Source organism: Miniopterus natalensis, chromosome 18, assembly GCF_054644295.1.
Source record: "Miniopterus natalensis isolate mMinNat1 chromosome 18, mMinNat1.hap1, whole genome shotgun sequence".
In the NCBI taxonomy this organism is placed as follows: domain Eukaryota; kingdom Metazoa; phylum Chordata; class Mammalia; order Chiroptera; family Miniopteridae; genus Miniopterus; species Miniopterus natalensis.
The window spans coordinates 2,182,928-2,200,573 of NC_142098.1; the positions used below are offsets into that span (position 1 = coordinate 2,182,928).

The 17,646-nt window shown below is 48.5% G+C and overlaps 1 protein-coding gene across 1 annotated transcript in view; it reads right to left on the reverse strand.

The window, feature by feature from the left end:
* The window catches only part of ZNF276 (zinc finger protein 276), a 28,194-nt gene extending 10,980 nt beyond the window's left edge, over nucleotides 1–17,214 (reverse strand). Inside the window, exons 1-9 of the mRNA XM_087827183.1 lie at nucleotides 17,013–17,214; nucleotides 12,140–12,443; nucleotides 11,779–11,825; nucleotides 11,234–11,680; nucleotides 9,931–10,009; nucleotides 8,802–8,882; nucleotides 885–995; nucleotides 737–812; nucleotides 352–469 (exon numbers count right to left, since the gene is read on the reverse strand). Of these exons, the coding sequence (XP_087683309.1) occupies nucleotides 352–469; nucleotides 737–812; nucleotides 885–995; nucleotides 8,802–8,882; nucleotides 9,931–10,009; nucleotides 11,234–11,680; nucleotides 11,779–11,825; nucleotides 12,140–12,443; nucleotides 17,013–17,214 (1,465 nt within the window). The remainder of the gene's footprint in view (nucleotides 1–351; nucleotides 470–736; nucleotides 813–884; nucleotides 996–8,801; nucleotides 8,883–9,930; nucleotides 10,010–11,233; nucleotides 11,681–11,778; nucleotides 11,826–12,139; nucleotides 12,444–17,012) is intronic.
* Between the last annotated feature and the right edge of the window lie 432 nt (nucleotides 17,215–17,646).

Sequence of the window (17,646 nt, forward strand, 5' to 3'; positions counted from 1 at the left end):
GTGGCCCTTGTCAGCTGGGCATGGCTCAGCGGTTAAGCATCGACCTAGGATCCAGGAGAAGTGGCCCTCGAGTGCTAAGAGTGGCAGCTGTGCCTGAGCTTTTATTTCTCACCATTTCTACAATGCATATGGCTTCCTCTTATCCCAAAAGCATGCCTTTTTTTTAATTGTTAATTTAAATTAAAAAACTCACCACAATAAATGCACAGAAAGACACTGGGATTTCTTTGCTACCAATTCTGCACACTGACCAACTGAACTGACCTGACAAAACTGCAGCCCAGGGACACACAGCCCACAAGGCCAAGACGACCCTGGGGGCTGTTCCCGTGAAGGGGACAAGGCATGCACCTGTGTGGATGAGCTTCACGTGCCGCTGCAGGTAGCGGTCGATCATGAACACCTTGTTGCACCCAGGGTGGGGACAGGGCCTCTCTCGGACCTCCTCGTGGTGCTCCTTTATGTGCTTCTGTAGGGGGACAACAGCTCACCGGTCACACAGCACCTGCTGCCTCCTATGAGCCCAGCACCCTCAAAGGAACAGATTCAACCATTCCTCACTCAAGATGGGTGCTTTCCCAAGAACAAAGGCTGGCGCATCCTCCCCCATGGAGCATAGCAATGGTGGGACTGCTTCGTGTCTCTATTTCCCCAGGCTCACAGGCACCTTTGGGTGAGTCTATACCTGGTACCTCCCCCAGGCTCCCGCCCTGGCTCCAAGAGCAACCATCCTTACCTTCATGCCATCAGCCCCTCGGTACACAGCTGTGCAACCCTGGTACGGGCACTTGTAGATGGTGGGCAGCTCCTCCCTGCAACACAGCACACCATGGAGCTGCCGCCCTGGCCGCACACCCAGCAGTGCAGCCCACACCTGGCCTCACCTTTCACAGCGGAGCTTGTTCTTCCAGCCTGGCTTTGGTCCAGGCTTTTTTCGGATTTTTGGTTCTTCAGGCTTCTTGGCTTCTTTGCTTCCATTCTTCTTACCAGAGACCCTGAAAAAAAAAAAAGGAATCAGGTGCACTGATGTGTCTGACCTCCGTACACGGTTCTCATTTTCCTTCACACTCTCTCCTCCAATGTGATTCAAGCTCCAGGGCTAACCTGCTTCAGTCTCTGTGCTTACTGGGGGCCTGGCCCTGAAACGGACCCTGAGCCACCAAAGCCAGAACAACTCAGGAGGCAAATGCCCAGTTCCTCTAGCATGGGAGGGCCAAGCTCAGGGACGATGACCACAGCAACTATGGGAATGGGCTTTCAGGGCTGAAGTCTTACCCTTATTCTAAACATCAAAACCAGACACTGTTTGGAGATACCATAAAAAATAGTAGGGAAGCTTTAGGGGTCAGTCCCTTCACCAAAAGAACCATTAAGCTGGAAAAAAGATCAGAACAACAATTGTTGAACTCTGGACCCTGATGGAGACTCACAGCAACCAGGGAAGTTCTTGAAGGGCAAGCGCAGTCTCTGGGAAGAGTGCTATGTGCTCCACCAGCTGCCACCCCCCATTCTTCAGCCCTGCTGCTGGGGCCAGAGTAGGTCATGGGGACCTTGTAAATGGGGGACCAACACAGGTGCAATAACTTCCCCCTGTAGGGTCAATCGAAAGTTTAGAGACACACACACTTGTTTTCTTTTTTGGACCCAGACATTTAAGGAACTCTGTCAGAAATCAAAGGGAGCCCTGGCTGGTGTGGCTCAGTTGGTTGGGCATCACCACATGCACCAAAAAGGTTGCTGGTTCAATTCTCGGTCAGGGCCCAGGTTGTAGGCTTGATCCCTGGTAATGGGTGTGCAGGAGGCAGCTGATCAGTGTTTTGCTCTCAAATTGATGTTTCTCTCCCTCTCCCTCTCCCTCTAAAAACCAGTAAAAATACATAGAAGCATAGAACAGACTTAGGGATCTCAGCGGGAAGGTGGGGGTGGGGGAGTGGGTGAGGAGAGAGTAATCAAAGAACTTATATGCTTATAAGCATAACCTATGGACACAGACATTGATACGGGGAAGGCCTGAGGGGAGGATGCAGGGTGGAGGGGATCAATGGGGGAATAAAAAGAGGACATCTGTAATACTTTAAACAATAAAGATAAATTTAAATAAATATCAATAAAAATAATCTTAGAAGCGAGCATCTGGGGCTACATGTGACAAGCCACAGTTGACATCATCCTCAATGGTTAGAGACTGAAAGGTTCCCTCTGAGATCAAGATTGAGAAAATAGTCCTGGATACCCCAGCCAGAGAGATTAGGCAAGAAAAAAAATCAAAGCCATCTAAATTAGAAAGGAAGGAAATTTCCACTATTCACAGATCACATGATCTTATATGTAAAAACCCTAAAGAATCCACATACAAAATAAAGTTGCAGGGTACAAAATCAGCACACAAATGCCAGTCCTATTTCTATATGCAGACAGTGAACAACCCAAAAAGGAAATAAAGAAAATTCATTTACAATATCATAAAAAAGAATAAAGTAGTAGTAAATTTTAACCAAGAAGTTGAAAGATTTGTACATTGAAAACTACAAAACACTGATGAAAGAAATTAAAGACCTAAATAAATGGAAAGACATTCCACGTTCACGGATTAGGACACTTACTATTAAGATGGCAATGCTTCCCCCAAAGCTATTTACAGATTCAATTCCTATCAAAATCCCAATGGTGTTTTTAGCAGAAACAGAAAAAAAGTCCTAAATTTCACATTGAATTTCAAGGGACACTGAATATCCAATCTCAAAAAACAATGCTGGAGGACTCACACTTCCTGAATCCAAAATTTATTACAAAGCTACAATAATCAAAACAGTATGGTACTGGCATAAAGACAGACATGAAGACCAATTGAATAGAATTGAGAGAACAGCCTGGCTGGGCATGGCTCAGCAGTTGAGCATCAGCCTAGGATTCAGGAGATCGCGGTTCAATTCCTGGTCAGAGAACATGCCCGAGTTGCAAGCGGGATCATGCAGGAGGCAGCCAATCATCAATGAGAACTCTCTCATTGGTGTTTCAACTCTCTCTCTCCCTCTCCCTTCCTCTCTCTGAAATCAATAAAGGTATATTTAAAAAACTAAAAAACAGAACAAAAAACAAACCCAAAAATTGAGAGAACAATAAGGCCTCAGAAAGTACAATCAACTATTTTTGACAAGAGTGCCAAGAATATTCAATGGGGAAAGGACAGTCTCACCAACAAAGGTGCTGGGAAATGATATCCACACACAGAAAGAAGTTGGACCCCTAATGTACACTACATACGAAAATTAACTCAAATGGATCACGGGCCTGAATATGAGCTAAAACAATAAAGCTCTTAGAAGAGAACAGGGGTAATCTTCATGATCTTGGGTTTGGCAATGGTCTCTTAAATATGACACAAAAGCACAGGCAATGAAAGTAAAAAGAGGTAAATTGGACTTCAAAATTAAAACTTTACACCCTGGCCAGTTTGTCTCGGTGGTCAGAGTGTCAGCTGCGGACTGAAGGGTCCCAGGTTTGATTCCAGCCTAGGGCATGGACCTTGGTTGCGGGCTCAATCCCTGGCCCCAGTCAGGGCCTGTGCCAGAGGCAATCAGTCCATGTGTCTCACACCGATGTTTCTCTTTCTCCCTTCCACTCTCTGAAAAGCAATGGAAAAAATATCCTTGAGGCAGGGGAGGGAATTTTAAAAAAGAAAACTTCTGTGCACCAAATGACACTACCAAGAGCGTGAAAAAGATAACCCACTGAATAGGAGAAACTATCCCATAACTCAATAGCAAAATGACAAAAACCCAATTAAAATATGGGCAAAGGTCTTAAATAGACATTTCTCCAAAGCACATGGCCCTGGCTGGTAGTTCAGCTGGTTAGAGAGTCATCCTGATATGCCAAGGTTGTGGGTTCGAAATCTGGTCAGGGCATATACAAGAACCAAACAATTAATGTATAAATAAGTGGAACAACAAACTGATGTTTCTTTCTCTCTAAAATCAATAATTAAAAAAATAACCAGTTTTCTCCAAAATGGTGGAAGACTGGGTGGAAGCTACAGTGATACTCTCCTAGAACCAAACTGAATTACAACTAAACTATAGAAAAACCATCCTGAATAATCAACTGCAACTGAAGACGAGCTGGAGAGCACCCTCATAACCAAGGAGGAAAAGGGGAGACTGCACAGAGATGGGTAGGAACTGCGGAGGCACGAGAGGACTGGCTGGGTGCCCACAGGCAGCAGCTGAAGGTCCAGAGGGATATGTGGGGGGTTCCCACTGAGGACTCTGGGGCCTAAACCCCAGGCTGGGCTCCCGTCAAGAGCACCAGAACTGAGAAAGGTGCCCACATAACATCTGGCTTTGAAAAGCAGCTGGGCTCCTGTCAGCCAGGGAGAGACAGCTGGAAATGCAGGTACCCACTTAAAGACACAACACACAAAGTTTCGTGTGCAGCCACTCACCTTGGGCTCCAGCAGAGGGAGGGTAGAGTGGACTGGAGCTGTGTGAGGACAGTCTGGGATTGCTGGCTTGGGTGAGTAGAGATCAGAGGGCAGCCATCTGGATCCCTGTGCTGAGTCATTACCCCATATGGCAAAGGACATCTTTCCAAGGCAGATATTTACCTTCCAAGCAGCTTTTGCCTGGGGGGAATGAATTGCCCCACTCTGCTGGAAAACCTCTGGACCTGCCCCACCAAGTGCAGTTTCTACTGCCTGAGGCTCCTTAAGAGACTGAATAACAGCCTCTGGGTGCTTTGCCTGATTTGCTTCTGGATCCAGAACTTGGAAAAACAGACCCTGGTGCACGTCATGGTCCTGTCCAAACACACTCAGTCCCAGCAGAGGAAACCATGAGCTGTGGAGCACGGTAAGCTTCTAACAGGGGTATTCAAGACTAGTCACAAACAGCATCTGACAGTGGCCTGCACCAGAGGCGCCATCCAAAAAAATAGAGTCCTAGCCGATCTACCTAATTCATAGAAACAAATCCAAACAGGGAGCCAAAATGGGGAGACAAATAAAAACAAACCCCAAATGAAAGAACAAGAAAAGTCTCCAGAAAAAGAACTAAGTGAAATGGAGATAAACAATCTCTCAGATAAAGAGTTCAGAATACTGATTGTAAGGATGCAAGGATGCTCAACAGCATAAAAAAAGATATGGAAACTATGAAAAATGACCAGTCAGAAATGAAGAATGACATAGCAGAAATAAAGAATACATTGGGAGGAATAAACAGCAGATTAGGGGAAGCTGAGGATCAGATCAGCGAATTAGAAGACAGTAGAAAAAAATCATTCAATTAGAGAACCAAAAAGAAAAAACAAAAGACAAGAGGACAATCTAAGGGAGCTGTGGACAACACGAAACATAACAATATTTGCATCACAGGAGCTTCTTAGAAGTGTCAGAGGAGGTAGAAAGTAAGCAAGGGTTAGAGAACCTGTTTGAAGAAATAATGGCAGAAAACTTCCCTAACCTGGTCAAGGAAAAAGTCACACAAGTTCAGGAGACACAGAGAGTCCCAAGCAAGAAGAACCCAAAGAGGCGCACACCCAGACACATCATAATTAAAATCTTAAAAATCCAAGACAAAGAGAATCTTAAAGGCAGCAAGGAAAAAGCAAGTGGTTACCTACAAAGGAGCTCCCATAAGGCTGTCAGCTGATTTCTCATCAGAAACTCTACAGGCCAGAAGGGAATGGCATGAAGTATTCCAGGTAATGCAAAGCAAGGATCTTAAACCAAGACTCCTCTATCCAGCAAGGCTATCATTCAAAATAGGTGGTGAAATAAAGAGCTTCCCAGACAAAAAAACAACAACAAAACAGGCTAAAGGAGTTTATCACTACCAAACCAGCATTGCAAGAAATGTTACAGGGACTGCTGTAATTAGAAGTTGAAATAAAAACAGGCATAAAGAAATAAAATGGCAATAGATAAGTACCTATCAATAATAACCTTTACAAATATATGAAGTAAAAAAATATAAAAATAAAAATAAAAATAATAATAACCTTAAATGTAAATGGATTAAATGCGCCAAAGGACATAGGGTAGGTGAATGGATAAGAAAACAAGACCCAAATATATGCTGTCTAGAGGAGACCCACCTCAGAACAAAAGACTCTCACAGGCTGGGGGAAAAAACCAAAAAAAATCTTCTGGAGGACTTTAAAGGAGAGAGTGACAGCAATACAATCATAGTAGGGGGCTTGAACACCCCACTGATTTTACTGGAAAGATCTCCCAGACAAAAAATCAACAAGGAAACAGACTCTAAATTGCATGCTAGATCAGATGGATTTAATTGAATTTACAGAACATTTCACCCTAAAGCTGCAGAATATACATTCTCCTCAAGTGCACATGGAACATTCTCAAAGATAGACCACAGGTTAGGACACAAAACAAGTCTCTACAAGTTCAAGAAGACTGAAATCATGTCAAGCATCTTCTAGGACGTCACACAATGGAATACTATGCAGTTCTAAAAAAGAAGGATCCCTTACCCTTTGAGACAGCATGCTGGGACCTGGAGAGTATTATGCTAAGTGAAACAAGCCAGTCAGAGAAAGGTAAGTGTCACATGATCTTACTCATATGTGGACTCTAATGAACAAAACAAACCAATGAACAAAACGGATCTAGAGACAAAGAAGTATGGAACATGCTGACAAATCTCAGAGGGAAGGCAGGGGTGGGTGGGTGGGGAGAGATTAACCTAAGAACTTATATGCATATATGCATAACCCATTGGACACAGACAATAGTGTGGTAAAGTCCTGAGGGGAGGGGTGTAGGATGGAGGGGATCAATGGGGGAAAAAGGGTGATATTTGTAATACTTTCAACAATAAAGATAAATTAAAAGAAAAAAAAAGGTAAGCATGTGAAGAGATGCCCAGCATCACCAGTTGTAGAGAAATGCAAAGCAAACGATGAGGCACCACTTCCCACACAGTATTAGGATGACTATTAAAAAAAAAAGAAAATAATGTTTCAAGGATGTGGAGAAACCTGAACCTTGTGCACTGTTTCTGGGAATATAAAATGGTGCAGCTGCTGTGGAAAAGTGGATGGCAGTTCCTCAAAAAGTTAAACGTGGAATTAGCATATGATCCAGCAGCTCTACTTCTGGGTATATACCCAAAGACCTCAAAACAGGGACTTGGACAGACACTTGTGCACCAATGTTCAGAGCATTAGTTTCAATAACCAAAAGGTAAAAACAGCCCAAAATGTGGTGAAGTTCTGACAGACGCCACAACACGGTGAATCTTGAAAACATTATGCTAAGTGAAAGAAGCCAGTCACAAAAGGGCAAATATTACCTAATTCTATGAGGTCCCTAGAATCACCACCTAGGTTAGAGGTTGTCAGGGCCTGGGGAGAGGATGGGGAGTCACTGCTTAATGGGCACAGAGTTTCTGTTCAGGGCAATGAAAAGTTTGGGAACAGTGGTGACTGTTGCCCAACATTGTGAATGCACCTAATGCCACAAAACTTAAAAATGGTAAACTTTGTTATGTGTATTTTACCACAATTTTTAAAAAAGGGTTATATATAATTGTCCTCCTCCTTAAAGAGTATATTGAGAGAACCTTTTTGATTACTGTACAGGCTTCTCTTTTCCTTGTCTCTAATAACTGTTCTTTGAACCTGGCTGCACGCCCCTGCTAACTGGCCTTTACCCTCTTCTGAGTGGCATGGGCACCTGTCAGAGCTGCACTGTGACCAGTGATTTGCCATTTCCCTCCCACCTTGCACCACATGTTTGTTGAGAGCAGGAGGCTTCAGGGGACCTGTGAGTTTCACAGGTGGGTGCCTGCAGACATGGGAGGGCTGTGTGTGGGGCTCAGTGCTGCATGCTGACTGATCTCTCTCCAGAGCCGACTACTGTCCTGTTTCTCCATAACCTGTGTTAGAACTTAAACGAAAAGAAGTCGTGATTGCTTTGAAATGCTGAAGGACAGTGCCCATGTCAGGCATCGACAGCTGCAGGGGTTTGGGGTGTTCCTGAGCACAGGGTTGGGAGGAAAGTAACAGTAAAAATCATCCCTTCGTGCTAGGATGCTACATTCTACCTGCAGAGACAACACAAGTCCTTGAAAAGAGAAGATCACGACAAGGTCACAGAAGTGACTCATCAAGGAAGTGGCATAGAAATCAGTGCCAGAGGCTCTGGCTGCTGTGGCTCAGTGGCTAGAGTGTCGGCCTGTGGACTAAAGGGTCTCCGGTTTGATTCCAGCCAAGGGCATGCACATTGGTTGCAGGTTCGATCCCCAGCCCGTTGGGGCGCATGCGGGAGGCAACCAATCGATGTGTCTCTCTCACATCGATGTTCCTCTCTCTCTCTTATTCTCCCCCTCCCTTCCACTCTCTCTGGGAAAAAAAAATATATATATCAGTGCCAGAGGCAGAGCTGAGAACAACTGCAGGGCTGAGTCCAAGCCCTGGGGTTCAGCACCAAGAGCAGGAAGAAAGCAGGAATCAGAAGTTGGCAGGGTAGACACCAGTTGGTGTGGCTGTGAGCAGGACTGGCACAGGGAAGGCAAGGAGCTCCAAAATGAGGCTGGGTCATGCCCACGGGGCTCCTGCCACTCTCATGTGGCTGTTGGTTGCCTCACAAGTGACACTGAGGCCAGGTCCCAGAGTTGAACTGGGAAAGGCCTCAGCTCACTCAGAAGCCACACTGTACTAGGCTTGGCAGGTTGACAAAACAAACTGTGCTGAGGGAGCACAGATGCGGCATCCAGGTCACCCACTGGACACCACACTCCAGCCCCAGGCTCTTGCACCAAGACTGTCCCACTTACTTTTCTGGGTAAGGCTCGAAGGACTCGTCTGAGGACTGGGTATTCTGCTTCTTGTCATTGTTGTCTTCACTCAGGAAGTCCCTAGGACAGAGAGAGAGAACCTTTAGCAAAGCCCTGGGGTGGGTGACAGATCCCATGCACCTTCCTGTCTAAAGATACCACAGGGATCCCCACATTCCGTGTTTTAATTCTCCTGAAAAGGTCTTAAGAAACCTAGAATCTCCAAATCTCTGATCCCATCTCCTAATGGAATGCTCTCCTCACACCGGGACCCCAAATTCAGAAGGAGCCTCTCCATGGGCGCCCCAGGTGGGTGTGAAGACCCTCACAGGCAGTGGGATTCTGAGTAACTGGATGCTCAGAACATCACCTCATCCTACAACTGAGCACCTGTCAAGCCTACAGGTCAGCTGTCAGTCATTTCAAAGGTCACAAAAGCTAGAAAAGGCTCTGTACTGTATAACCTTCACCCTGAAGTATGAATCACTATTTACTCTCTGTTGGCGCACCCTGGACTTCCCCTGGGGTGCCACCCGTCAGACAGAGAATGGCTCGAGGCTGGCTGGTGACCTGCAAGACAGCCCTCGATCACTCCTGGTCCCAGGGATGTTTCTAGTACACACGGGTTCTTCCTGAACCTTGGTTATTGGCACCCCACTGGAGTTGCACTAAAAACTGTCCCACTCTATGGATGGTGCATCTGCCCTCTGTTCCAGCCACAGCTTGTGGGGGTAGGGCAGAGAGGTGTGAGTGGTTTCTGGCTTAGCGGCAGAGAGTAGCCCAGGCACGGACAGCCCCAAGTCACACTCATGTCATGACAAAGGGCCAGAAGCTGACTTCCTTTGCTCTAGGACCATGTGGGGTCAGCATAGAACTAAGGCCTTGAAGGAGGAGACAAGCGGCAGCAGCAGAGGATGCCCACGAGACCCTCCCAGGGGCTCCACACCCAGGTCCTGCTGCCTGGTAGCTGCATCAGAGCGGGGTATCCTCTGGGACCTAGGAAGCCCCAATCAGGACTGAGAAGCCTGGAAGCACCCCTGGCCAGGACATGGGCAGCAAGCCCCTAGGATGGTAGAGTTTGGCTTTCCAAGGAGAAATTTTAGGCTGTTTAAACCCACTCTTCTCTCACCCCTCAGAAAGGTCACTGAACTCGTCTTTTACCCGATCATCCGAGGTTGAAGATGGAAACTGCTTCTCACCCAACTGCCCTGAGAAACAAAGAACAAAGCTCCTGTTACCAATGCAACGTGTAGGCAGGGCTCCCGGCAAGGAGCCCTTCCTTATGGGGGAGCCTGGGGTCCTCCAGCCTCAAATTCTACCCACCACTCAACTCTATCCCCTGCAAGGTCCAGCACTGCTGAGCCCACCGGGCTACCCATGTCCAGCATAGGCACAGGCAGTGCTGAGTCCCAGAAAGTCAGCTGAAAGTCAGCCTCAGCTGCCCAGCCCCTCCCCAGGGGTTCAGATCCAGTCGTTTCAGGGTGGGACGACTCACACTTCATGGATGTTTCAGGACATTTAAAAAAATCATTGTTGCCCTAGCCGGTTTTGCTCAGTGGTTAGAGCATCGGCCCACAAACTGAAGGGTCCCGGGTTTGATTCTGGCCAGGGCACATGCCTTGGTTGCAGGCTCCATCCCTGGCCCAAGTACGGCACGTGGGGGAGGCAACCAATCGATGTCTCTCTTTCACATCGATGTTTCTCTCTCTCTCTCTCCCTTCCATTCTCTCTGAAAAGCAATGGAAAAAATATCCTCAGGTGAGGATTAAAAATAAATAAATAAATAAATAAATAAATAAATAAATAAATAAATAAATAAATAAATACATCATTGTTATCAAAGTATTGCATGCACAGTTTAAGAAGCCATGCAGCTTAAGGACCCTGGGACACAGTCCCCGCTCCCTCCCAGCTTCTCAGCACCTCCACCTCTCCTGGCCACCTTGGGAGCTGCACGTTCTGAAAGTGCCACAGAGGGCTGGCTCCCAGGAGCGCAGAGTCCACATGCAGAGCGTGCACGTGGCAGCCGACAGGCCCTCCTAACATGACGTGCGTGAACAGCTGCTCCATACCCATGGCGCTCAAACCAGGGCCTGAGTTTCCCTCACCACTCAGCAAAGGAGCCTGTCCACACTAGTCCCACTGAGGCATCACTAGGGCTCTGGCTGAGGCCCAGGAAGTGACCCGAAACAGCCTCAGAGGCCCCAACCGTCCCCTCCCCCCATGTCCCACAAGTGCCCTGTTCTCTCCCTTGGCCCGAGTGAGCAAGCCCTCCAGACACTGCTGGCACGGGGTTCTCAGCCCTCCTTGCTGCCAGGTGCCCACACGACACCACCACCACTTTCCACACGTGCAGACTTCCACTTCCTGCTGAGGGCCCTGCTGGCTCAGGAGTAGGAATCCTGGTCTAACAGCCCAAAGAAGCCTCCTACCTGGAGCTCTACTTGGGGGGAGGCTTGACTGAGGCAGGAGGCTCGGCCCAGGTCCCACAGGGTTGCCATCTGAACGAGGCTGGGCCAGGTCTGTGCTGGGCAGTGTCTCTGTCTCGGCCCAGGCTGTGGTCGCTCTGCCCTGGGAGCTCAGAGGGGCAGCCCCAGTGGGGTTGGACCTCCGATGCTGGGTGAGCTGTGGGGCCATCTCCTTGTCCCACGTCCACTTGACTGCCAATGCACTGTCCAGCAAGAGAGCCCCGCAGCTAGAGTTGGCATCCATGGTATAGTCGTGGCCTTGGTCGCAGCTCCACACAGCCTGGATGACACCACAATACTCGGAGGACAGCGTCCTCTGGAGGCTGGGCAGGGCTCCACAGCTGGCCGCGTGTCCATGTACCCACCCCACCAAGCCGCGCAGACTTTCGGGGCTCAATGTGATCAGGTCCACTGAGGAAAGGCACATAGACAGCAGCCCTGTGGCTGGTCAGCACCAACCCCACAGGAAGCCCACCCACACAACACACACCACATACAGGGGCACTCACCCAGACACGCTCCCTCCTCCGCCTCTTTCGGGGGCTGGGCACCCACCCTGCGAAGGATCAGCATGGCCATGAGTAGGGTACTGCAGCAAGCAGGGGGCAGGCTTGCTCCCTTCACTGGCCTTCTCCCACATGCGGGCTGCCCCTGCCCCTCCCTTCATGGGTGTCTCCTTACACTCAGAGCCATCGTGGCCCTCACCTCCCACACCATTTGCACTGGGGCTTGCACACATCTGCTGTACCCGCACCATGGCCTCCCTCCCCACTGCACAGGTTCCCACCAGGCACTTCCTGTGCAGAGAACAGCATAGCACACGGGGCTTAACCTGAGCACCCCCAAATGAACAAAGGAGGGAGCACCTACTGTGTGCAGGGCTTCCGGGGGCCCATCGGGGACACGTTGACTCTCTGCAGGAAGGACTTGAGGAGGCCATGGCACTGATAGAACTGGGCATGGCAGTTCTTGCAGACAAACTGAGACAAAGCTGGATCCTGGTGGATGGCCACCCCCAGGAGGTGCTGGAAGTCCCTGATGAAAACACGCTCCCCTGAGGGTGGTCTCTCTGAGCTCTGCCCAGGTGCCCGGCCAGAGATGCTGCGGAGACTCCGTGCAGAGAATCTCCCGTGGCAGAGGCGGCAGTGACCCATGGAGAGAGCCCGGCCTGTTCCTGGGCAAGCACAGGAGATCTTAGGTCAGCCAGCGAGGCTGCCTGCTGCACAGGACATGCAAGACACAAGCTCCAGGTGGAGCCATGTGGCCCCAGGGGAGGTGAGGCCCATGCTCTGCCAGCCTCCCAGCTCCTCAAGTGGACAAGAACACTCCATGGGGCCGCCCTAGACACACCCCTAAAACAAGCCCGTGTCTGGGCCAAAGGCTGGGCTCTGGCTCTGGGCTCCCAGCTGAACATATGGCCTTTGGGAAGATCTGGTCAGTGGAAGACTTTCTGGTCCAGAGAACCTTTCAAAGAATTCTAAATGCCTCCACAACAAGGCCAGCACTGCAGTGAGACCAAAGTCAGACAAGGACAAAGGTACCTACCGGCCAACACCCTTTGTGAACACAGATGCAGAAGCCCTCACAGAGCACAAGCAAACCAAATTCCACAAGACATGAAAGGGTCACACACCATGACCCAGTGGGATTAATTCCAGGGATGCAATGACAGTTCAGCATCCACAGGCCAATGTGATCCACCACACTAACAAAACAAAGGATAAAGCACATGCAATCATTTTGGCAGGTGCAGAAAATGTATCTGAGAAAGTTCAACATCCATTCGTGATTAAAAAACAACCCTCTCATCAAAGCGAGCACGGAGGAAACATACCTCGACATAATAAAGGCCATACATGACAAACCCAGAGCTAACATCATACTCAACAGTGAAAAGCCGAAAACTTTCCTCTCAGATCAAGGACAAGACAAAGACGTCCCCTCTTCACAACTTCTATTCAACCTAATATTGTAAATACTAACCAGAGCAATTAGGCAAGAAAAACAAATAAAAGGCATCCAAATTGGAAAGAAAGCAAAACTGTCTGTATTTACAGACATCATATTATGTACAGGAAACCCTAAAGGCGTCTCACACACACACACAAATACTTGTTAGAACTAATAAACAAATTCAGTAAAGTCACAAGATACAAAATCAATATGTAAAGTCAGTTGTAACAAACTATCAGAAAGAGAAATTAAGAAAACAACCCTATTTTCAATTACATCAAAAAGAATAAAATATCTAGGAATAAATTTAACTCAGCTGGTGAAAGACCTGTACACTGGAAACTGTAAGACGATGATGGAAGAAACAGAAGACACAAATAAAAAAAAAGTTCTATGAATTTGAAGAATTCACATTGTTAAAATGTCCACAATACCCAAAGCCTTCTAAAATTCAATATTATCCTTATCAAAATTAAAATAGCATTTTAAAAATCGACTTTTAAAATGCTATTTGGGGGGGAGGGGAAAGAAACGTCCATTTATTGTTCCACTTATTTATACATTCGTTGGTTGATTCTTTTTTTTTAATCCTCACCTGAGGACGTTTTTCACTGATTCTAGGGAGAGAAACATCAATGTGAGAGAGAAATATCGATCAGTTACCTTCCCTAGGCACCCAGACTGGGAATCGAACCTGTGACCCTTCAGTGTTCAGGACAATGCTCTAACCAACTGAGCCACAACGGCCAGGACTGGTTGATTCTTGTATGTGCCCTTACAGGGGATTGAACCCATAACCCCGCTGTACTGGGACAACGCTCTAACCAACTGAGCTACCCAGCCAGGTCCAATAACATTTTTTGAAATATGTTTTTATTGATTTTAGAGAGAGGAAGGGAGAGGGACAGAGAGATAGAAACATCAATGAGAGAGAAACATGGATCAGCTGCCTCCTGCACGCCCTCCACTAGGAATCGTGCCCTGACCGGGAATCAAATCGGTAACCTCTTGGTTCATGGATCAATGTTCAACCACTGACCTACACTGGCAAGGCTCCAACAGCATTTTTAACTAAATAGAACTAACAATCTTATAATTTATATGGAACCACAAAAGATCCCAAATAGCCAAAGCAACCTTGAGAAAGAAAAACAAAGCTGGAGGCATCACAATTCCTTATTTCAAACTTTATTACAAAGCTAAAGTAATCAAAACAGTATAGCATTGACATAAAAATAGACACATAATGGAAGAATAGAGGGCCCAGAAAAAAACCCACGCATACATGGTCAATTAATCTATGACAAAGGAGCCAAGAATATATAACGGGGAAAGGACCGTCTCTTCAATAAATGGTGTTGGGAAAACTGGAAAGCCACATGCAAAAAAATAAAACTAGACCACTGTCTTATCCCATACACAAAAGTCAACTCAACACTGCTTGAAGACTTGAAAAGCCTGACACCATAAGATGACTAGAAAAAAACATAGGCAGTGAAGTCCTCGACATTTATCTTGGTGATGATTTTTTGGGTTTGACACCAAAGCAAAGGCAACAAAAGCAAAATTAAGAGGAACTGCATCAAACTAAAAAGCTTCTGCACAGCAAGAAAACTATCAACTAAATGAAAAGGCAACCTACTGATTAGAGAAATTATTTACCAATCATATACCTAAGGGTTAATATCCAAAACATACAAAGAACTCATACAACTCAATAGCAAAAAACACATACAACCTGATTTTAAAATGTACAGAGGATCTGAATCAACATTTTTCCAAACAAGACATACAGATGGCCAACAGGTACAGTAAGTCCTCACTTAATGTTGTCCTCAGGCTCTTGGAACTGTGGTGAAACAACATACAAGGAAACCAGTTTTACAAAAAGCTAAGTGATATAAACACGAGTTAAGTTCCTATGGTATCTTGTCGAATTTGTAACAAAACTATGCTGATGAAACAATGTTATTCAAGAACCTGCTGTATATGAAAAAGTGCCCAACATCACTAATTATCAGGGAAACGCAAATTAAAACCACAATGAGATCCCACCTCATACCTGTCAGAATGGCTATCATCAAAAAGAGAACAAATATGCCCAGCCAGCATGGCTGAGCATCGACCTAGGATCCAGAAGATCGTTGTTCAATTCCCGGTCAGGGCACATGCCCGGGTTGCAGGCTTGATCCCCAGCAGGGGCGTGCAGGAGGCAGCCCATCAATGACTCTCATCATTGATGTTTCTATCTCTCTCTCCCTCTTCTTTCCTGTCTTTGAAATCAATAAAAACATATTAAAAAAAGAGAACAAACAGCAAGTGTTGGCAAGCATGTAGAAAAAGGGAACCCATGTGCACTGTTGGTGGGAATGTAGATTGGTGCAGCCATTATAGAAAACAATATGGAGGGTCTTAAAAAAATTAAAGATTTAACTGCTTTATGACCCAGTGATTACTTCTGGATACATAGCCAAAGGAAACAAAAACACTACCTATAAAAAATATATGCACCCCCATGTTAACTGCAGCATTATTTACAGTAGCCAAGACCTAAAAACCACCCAAGTGTTGCCCTGGCTGGTGTGGCTCAGTTGGTTGGAGCATTGCCTGGTACACCTAAAGGTGGCAGGTTCAATTCCTGATCAGGGGACATACCCAGCTGTGGGTTTGACCCCTGGTTCGGGTGCTTGAGAAGCAACTGATGGATGTTTCTCTCTTCCTTCCTCTCTCTAAAATCACCTAAAAAAAATCTTTAAAAAAACACAGTAATCTAAGTGTCCATCAATGTGTGAATGGCTAAAGATGTGATATACAAAGATATCTACATATGTACATATACAATGAAATGGTATTCAGCCATAAAGAAATCAATCCTGCCATTTGTGGCAATGTGGGTGGACCTTAATGGCCTTATACTAAGTGAAATAAATCAGAGAAAGACTAATACCATATGATCTTACTCATATGTGGGAATTAAAGAAAAAAACCTGAACTCATAGACAGAACAGACTGGCGGTGGCCAGGGCGGGAGGAGGTGCTGGTGAGTTGGTGAAGGCGGTCTAAAAGTACAAACTTGCACCGACAGGAGTCAGTCCTGGGGAGGCATGTTCAACACGGAGGCTAGTTAGCACCGCTGTACTGTGCATGTGGAAGTTGCTGAGAGAGTAGATCTTAGAAGTTCTCATAAAAAAAAGTAGTAACTGTGCGATGATCGATGTTAACTAGACACTGTGGTGATCACTTCACAATATTTACAAATACCGAAATATTACGCTGTACATCTGAAACTAATGTTACATGTCAATAGCTCAGTAAAAATTTTTTCAAAGAAAACTCTAAAAAATATGTTTTAAATAAATGCCTCCACAACTGTGTAAGTTCATAAAGGAAGCTGGAAACTTCATTCCCTCGCGCCGCCGGCCTGAGACCCCACGTGAGGGGCGGCGCCCGGCGCCCGCCTCGGGGACCCGCGGGCCGCGGGTGGGCGCAGCCGCCAGGGCGGCCCTTGGCTCGCGTTAGAGCAGCGGCGGGAGCCGCGGGGAGGACGCGCAGCCGCCCGCGGGGCGGGGCGGGAGGCTCAGCGCCGACTCGGGGCGCAGGCCGGCGGCTGCAGACGCGCCGCGACTACCGAGCCGCGTCGGCAGGAAGGGTCAGTGTCTTGCGAAACATCACCCCGCGCGGGCGCCAGGGCGGCCCCGCCTGCCTCCCGGCCGCCCAAGGACGGCGGGGAGAGGCCCGGGGGCCGTGGTCCCCGGGCGGGACGCGGTCACTGGCGGCTGGCCGGACCCACCTGCCTCGTCCGCGCCGTCCTCGCCCCCGTCCCCGCAGGCCCGCGCGGGCCCCCAACCCAGTCGCGAAGCCACCAAGGCCGCCGCGTCGTCCACGCTCGGCCCGCTGCGGGAGGGGCGGCCCCGGGTCGGGCCGCCGCCCGAGCCCCCGCACTGCCCCGCAGCCCCAGGCGACAGGAAGCGGCCGAGCCGGTCCCGTTTCATGGCGGCCGCCCGGCGCCCCGCCCCGCGCGGCTCCGCTCGGCCCGGCTCGGCTCTCGGCTCGGCTGCGCTCGGCGCGCGCGGCTCGCCGGGCTGGGTGGCGTGGCCCCTGGGTCCCGCTCGGGCCGAGCTGTCGTCTGCTCGGCCGGGCTGCGCTCGGGCTCGCCCGTTCCCGCCGGACGCCGCCGCTGGGCTCCGCTCAGCTCCCTGGAAGCGGGGCGGACGGGCCGGCCGAGCAGGGAGGGGCGGCGTGACCAGGGCGAGGGGCGGGGCGAGGGGCGGGGCCGCGCAGAGCGCGTGTGGCTGAAGTGGCGTGAAGGGGTCGGCTGCGGAACGCGCACGCTCGCGGCAACCGCGTGAAGAGGGATCGGAGAGCTCCGCCCTTCCGCCCTCGCGGGGGGGGGGCGGGGCAGCCGGAAGTGCGCTCGCCCGGGT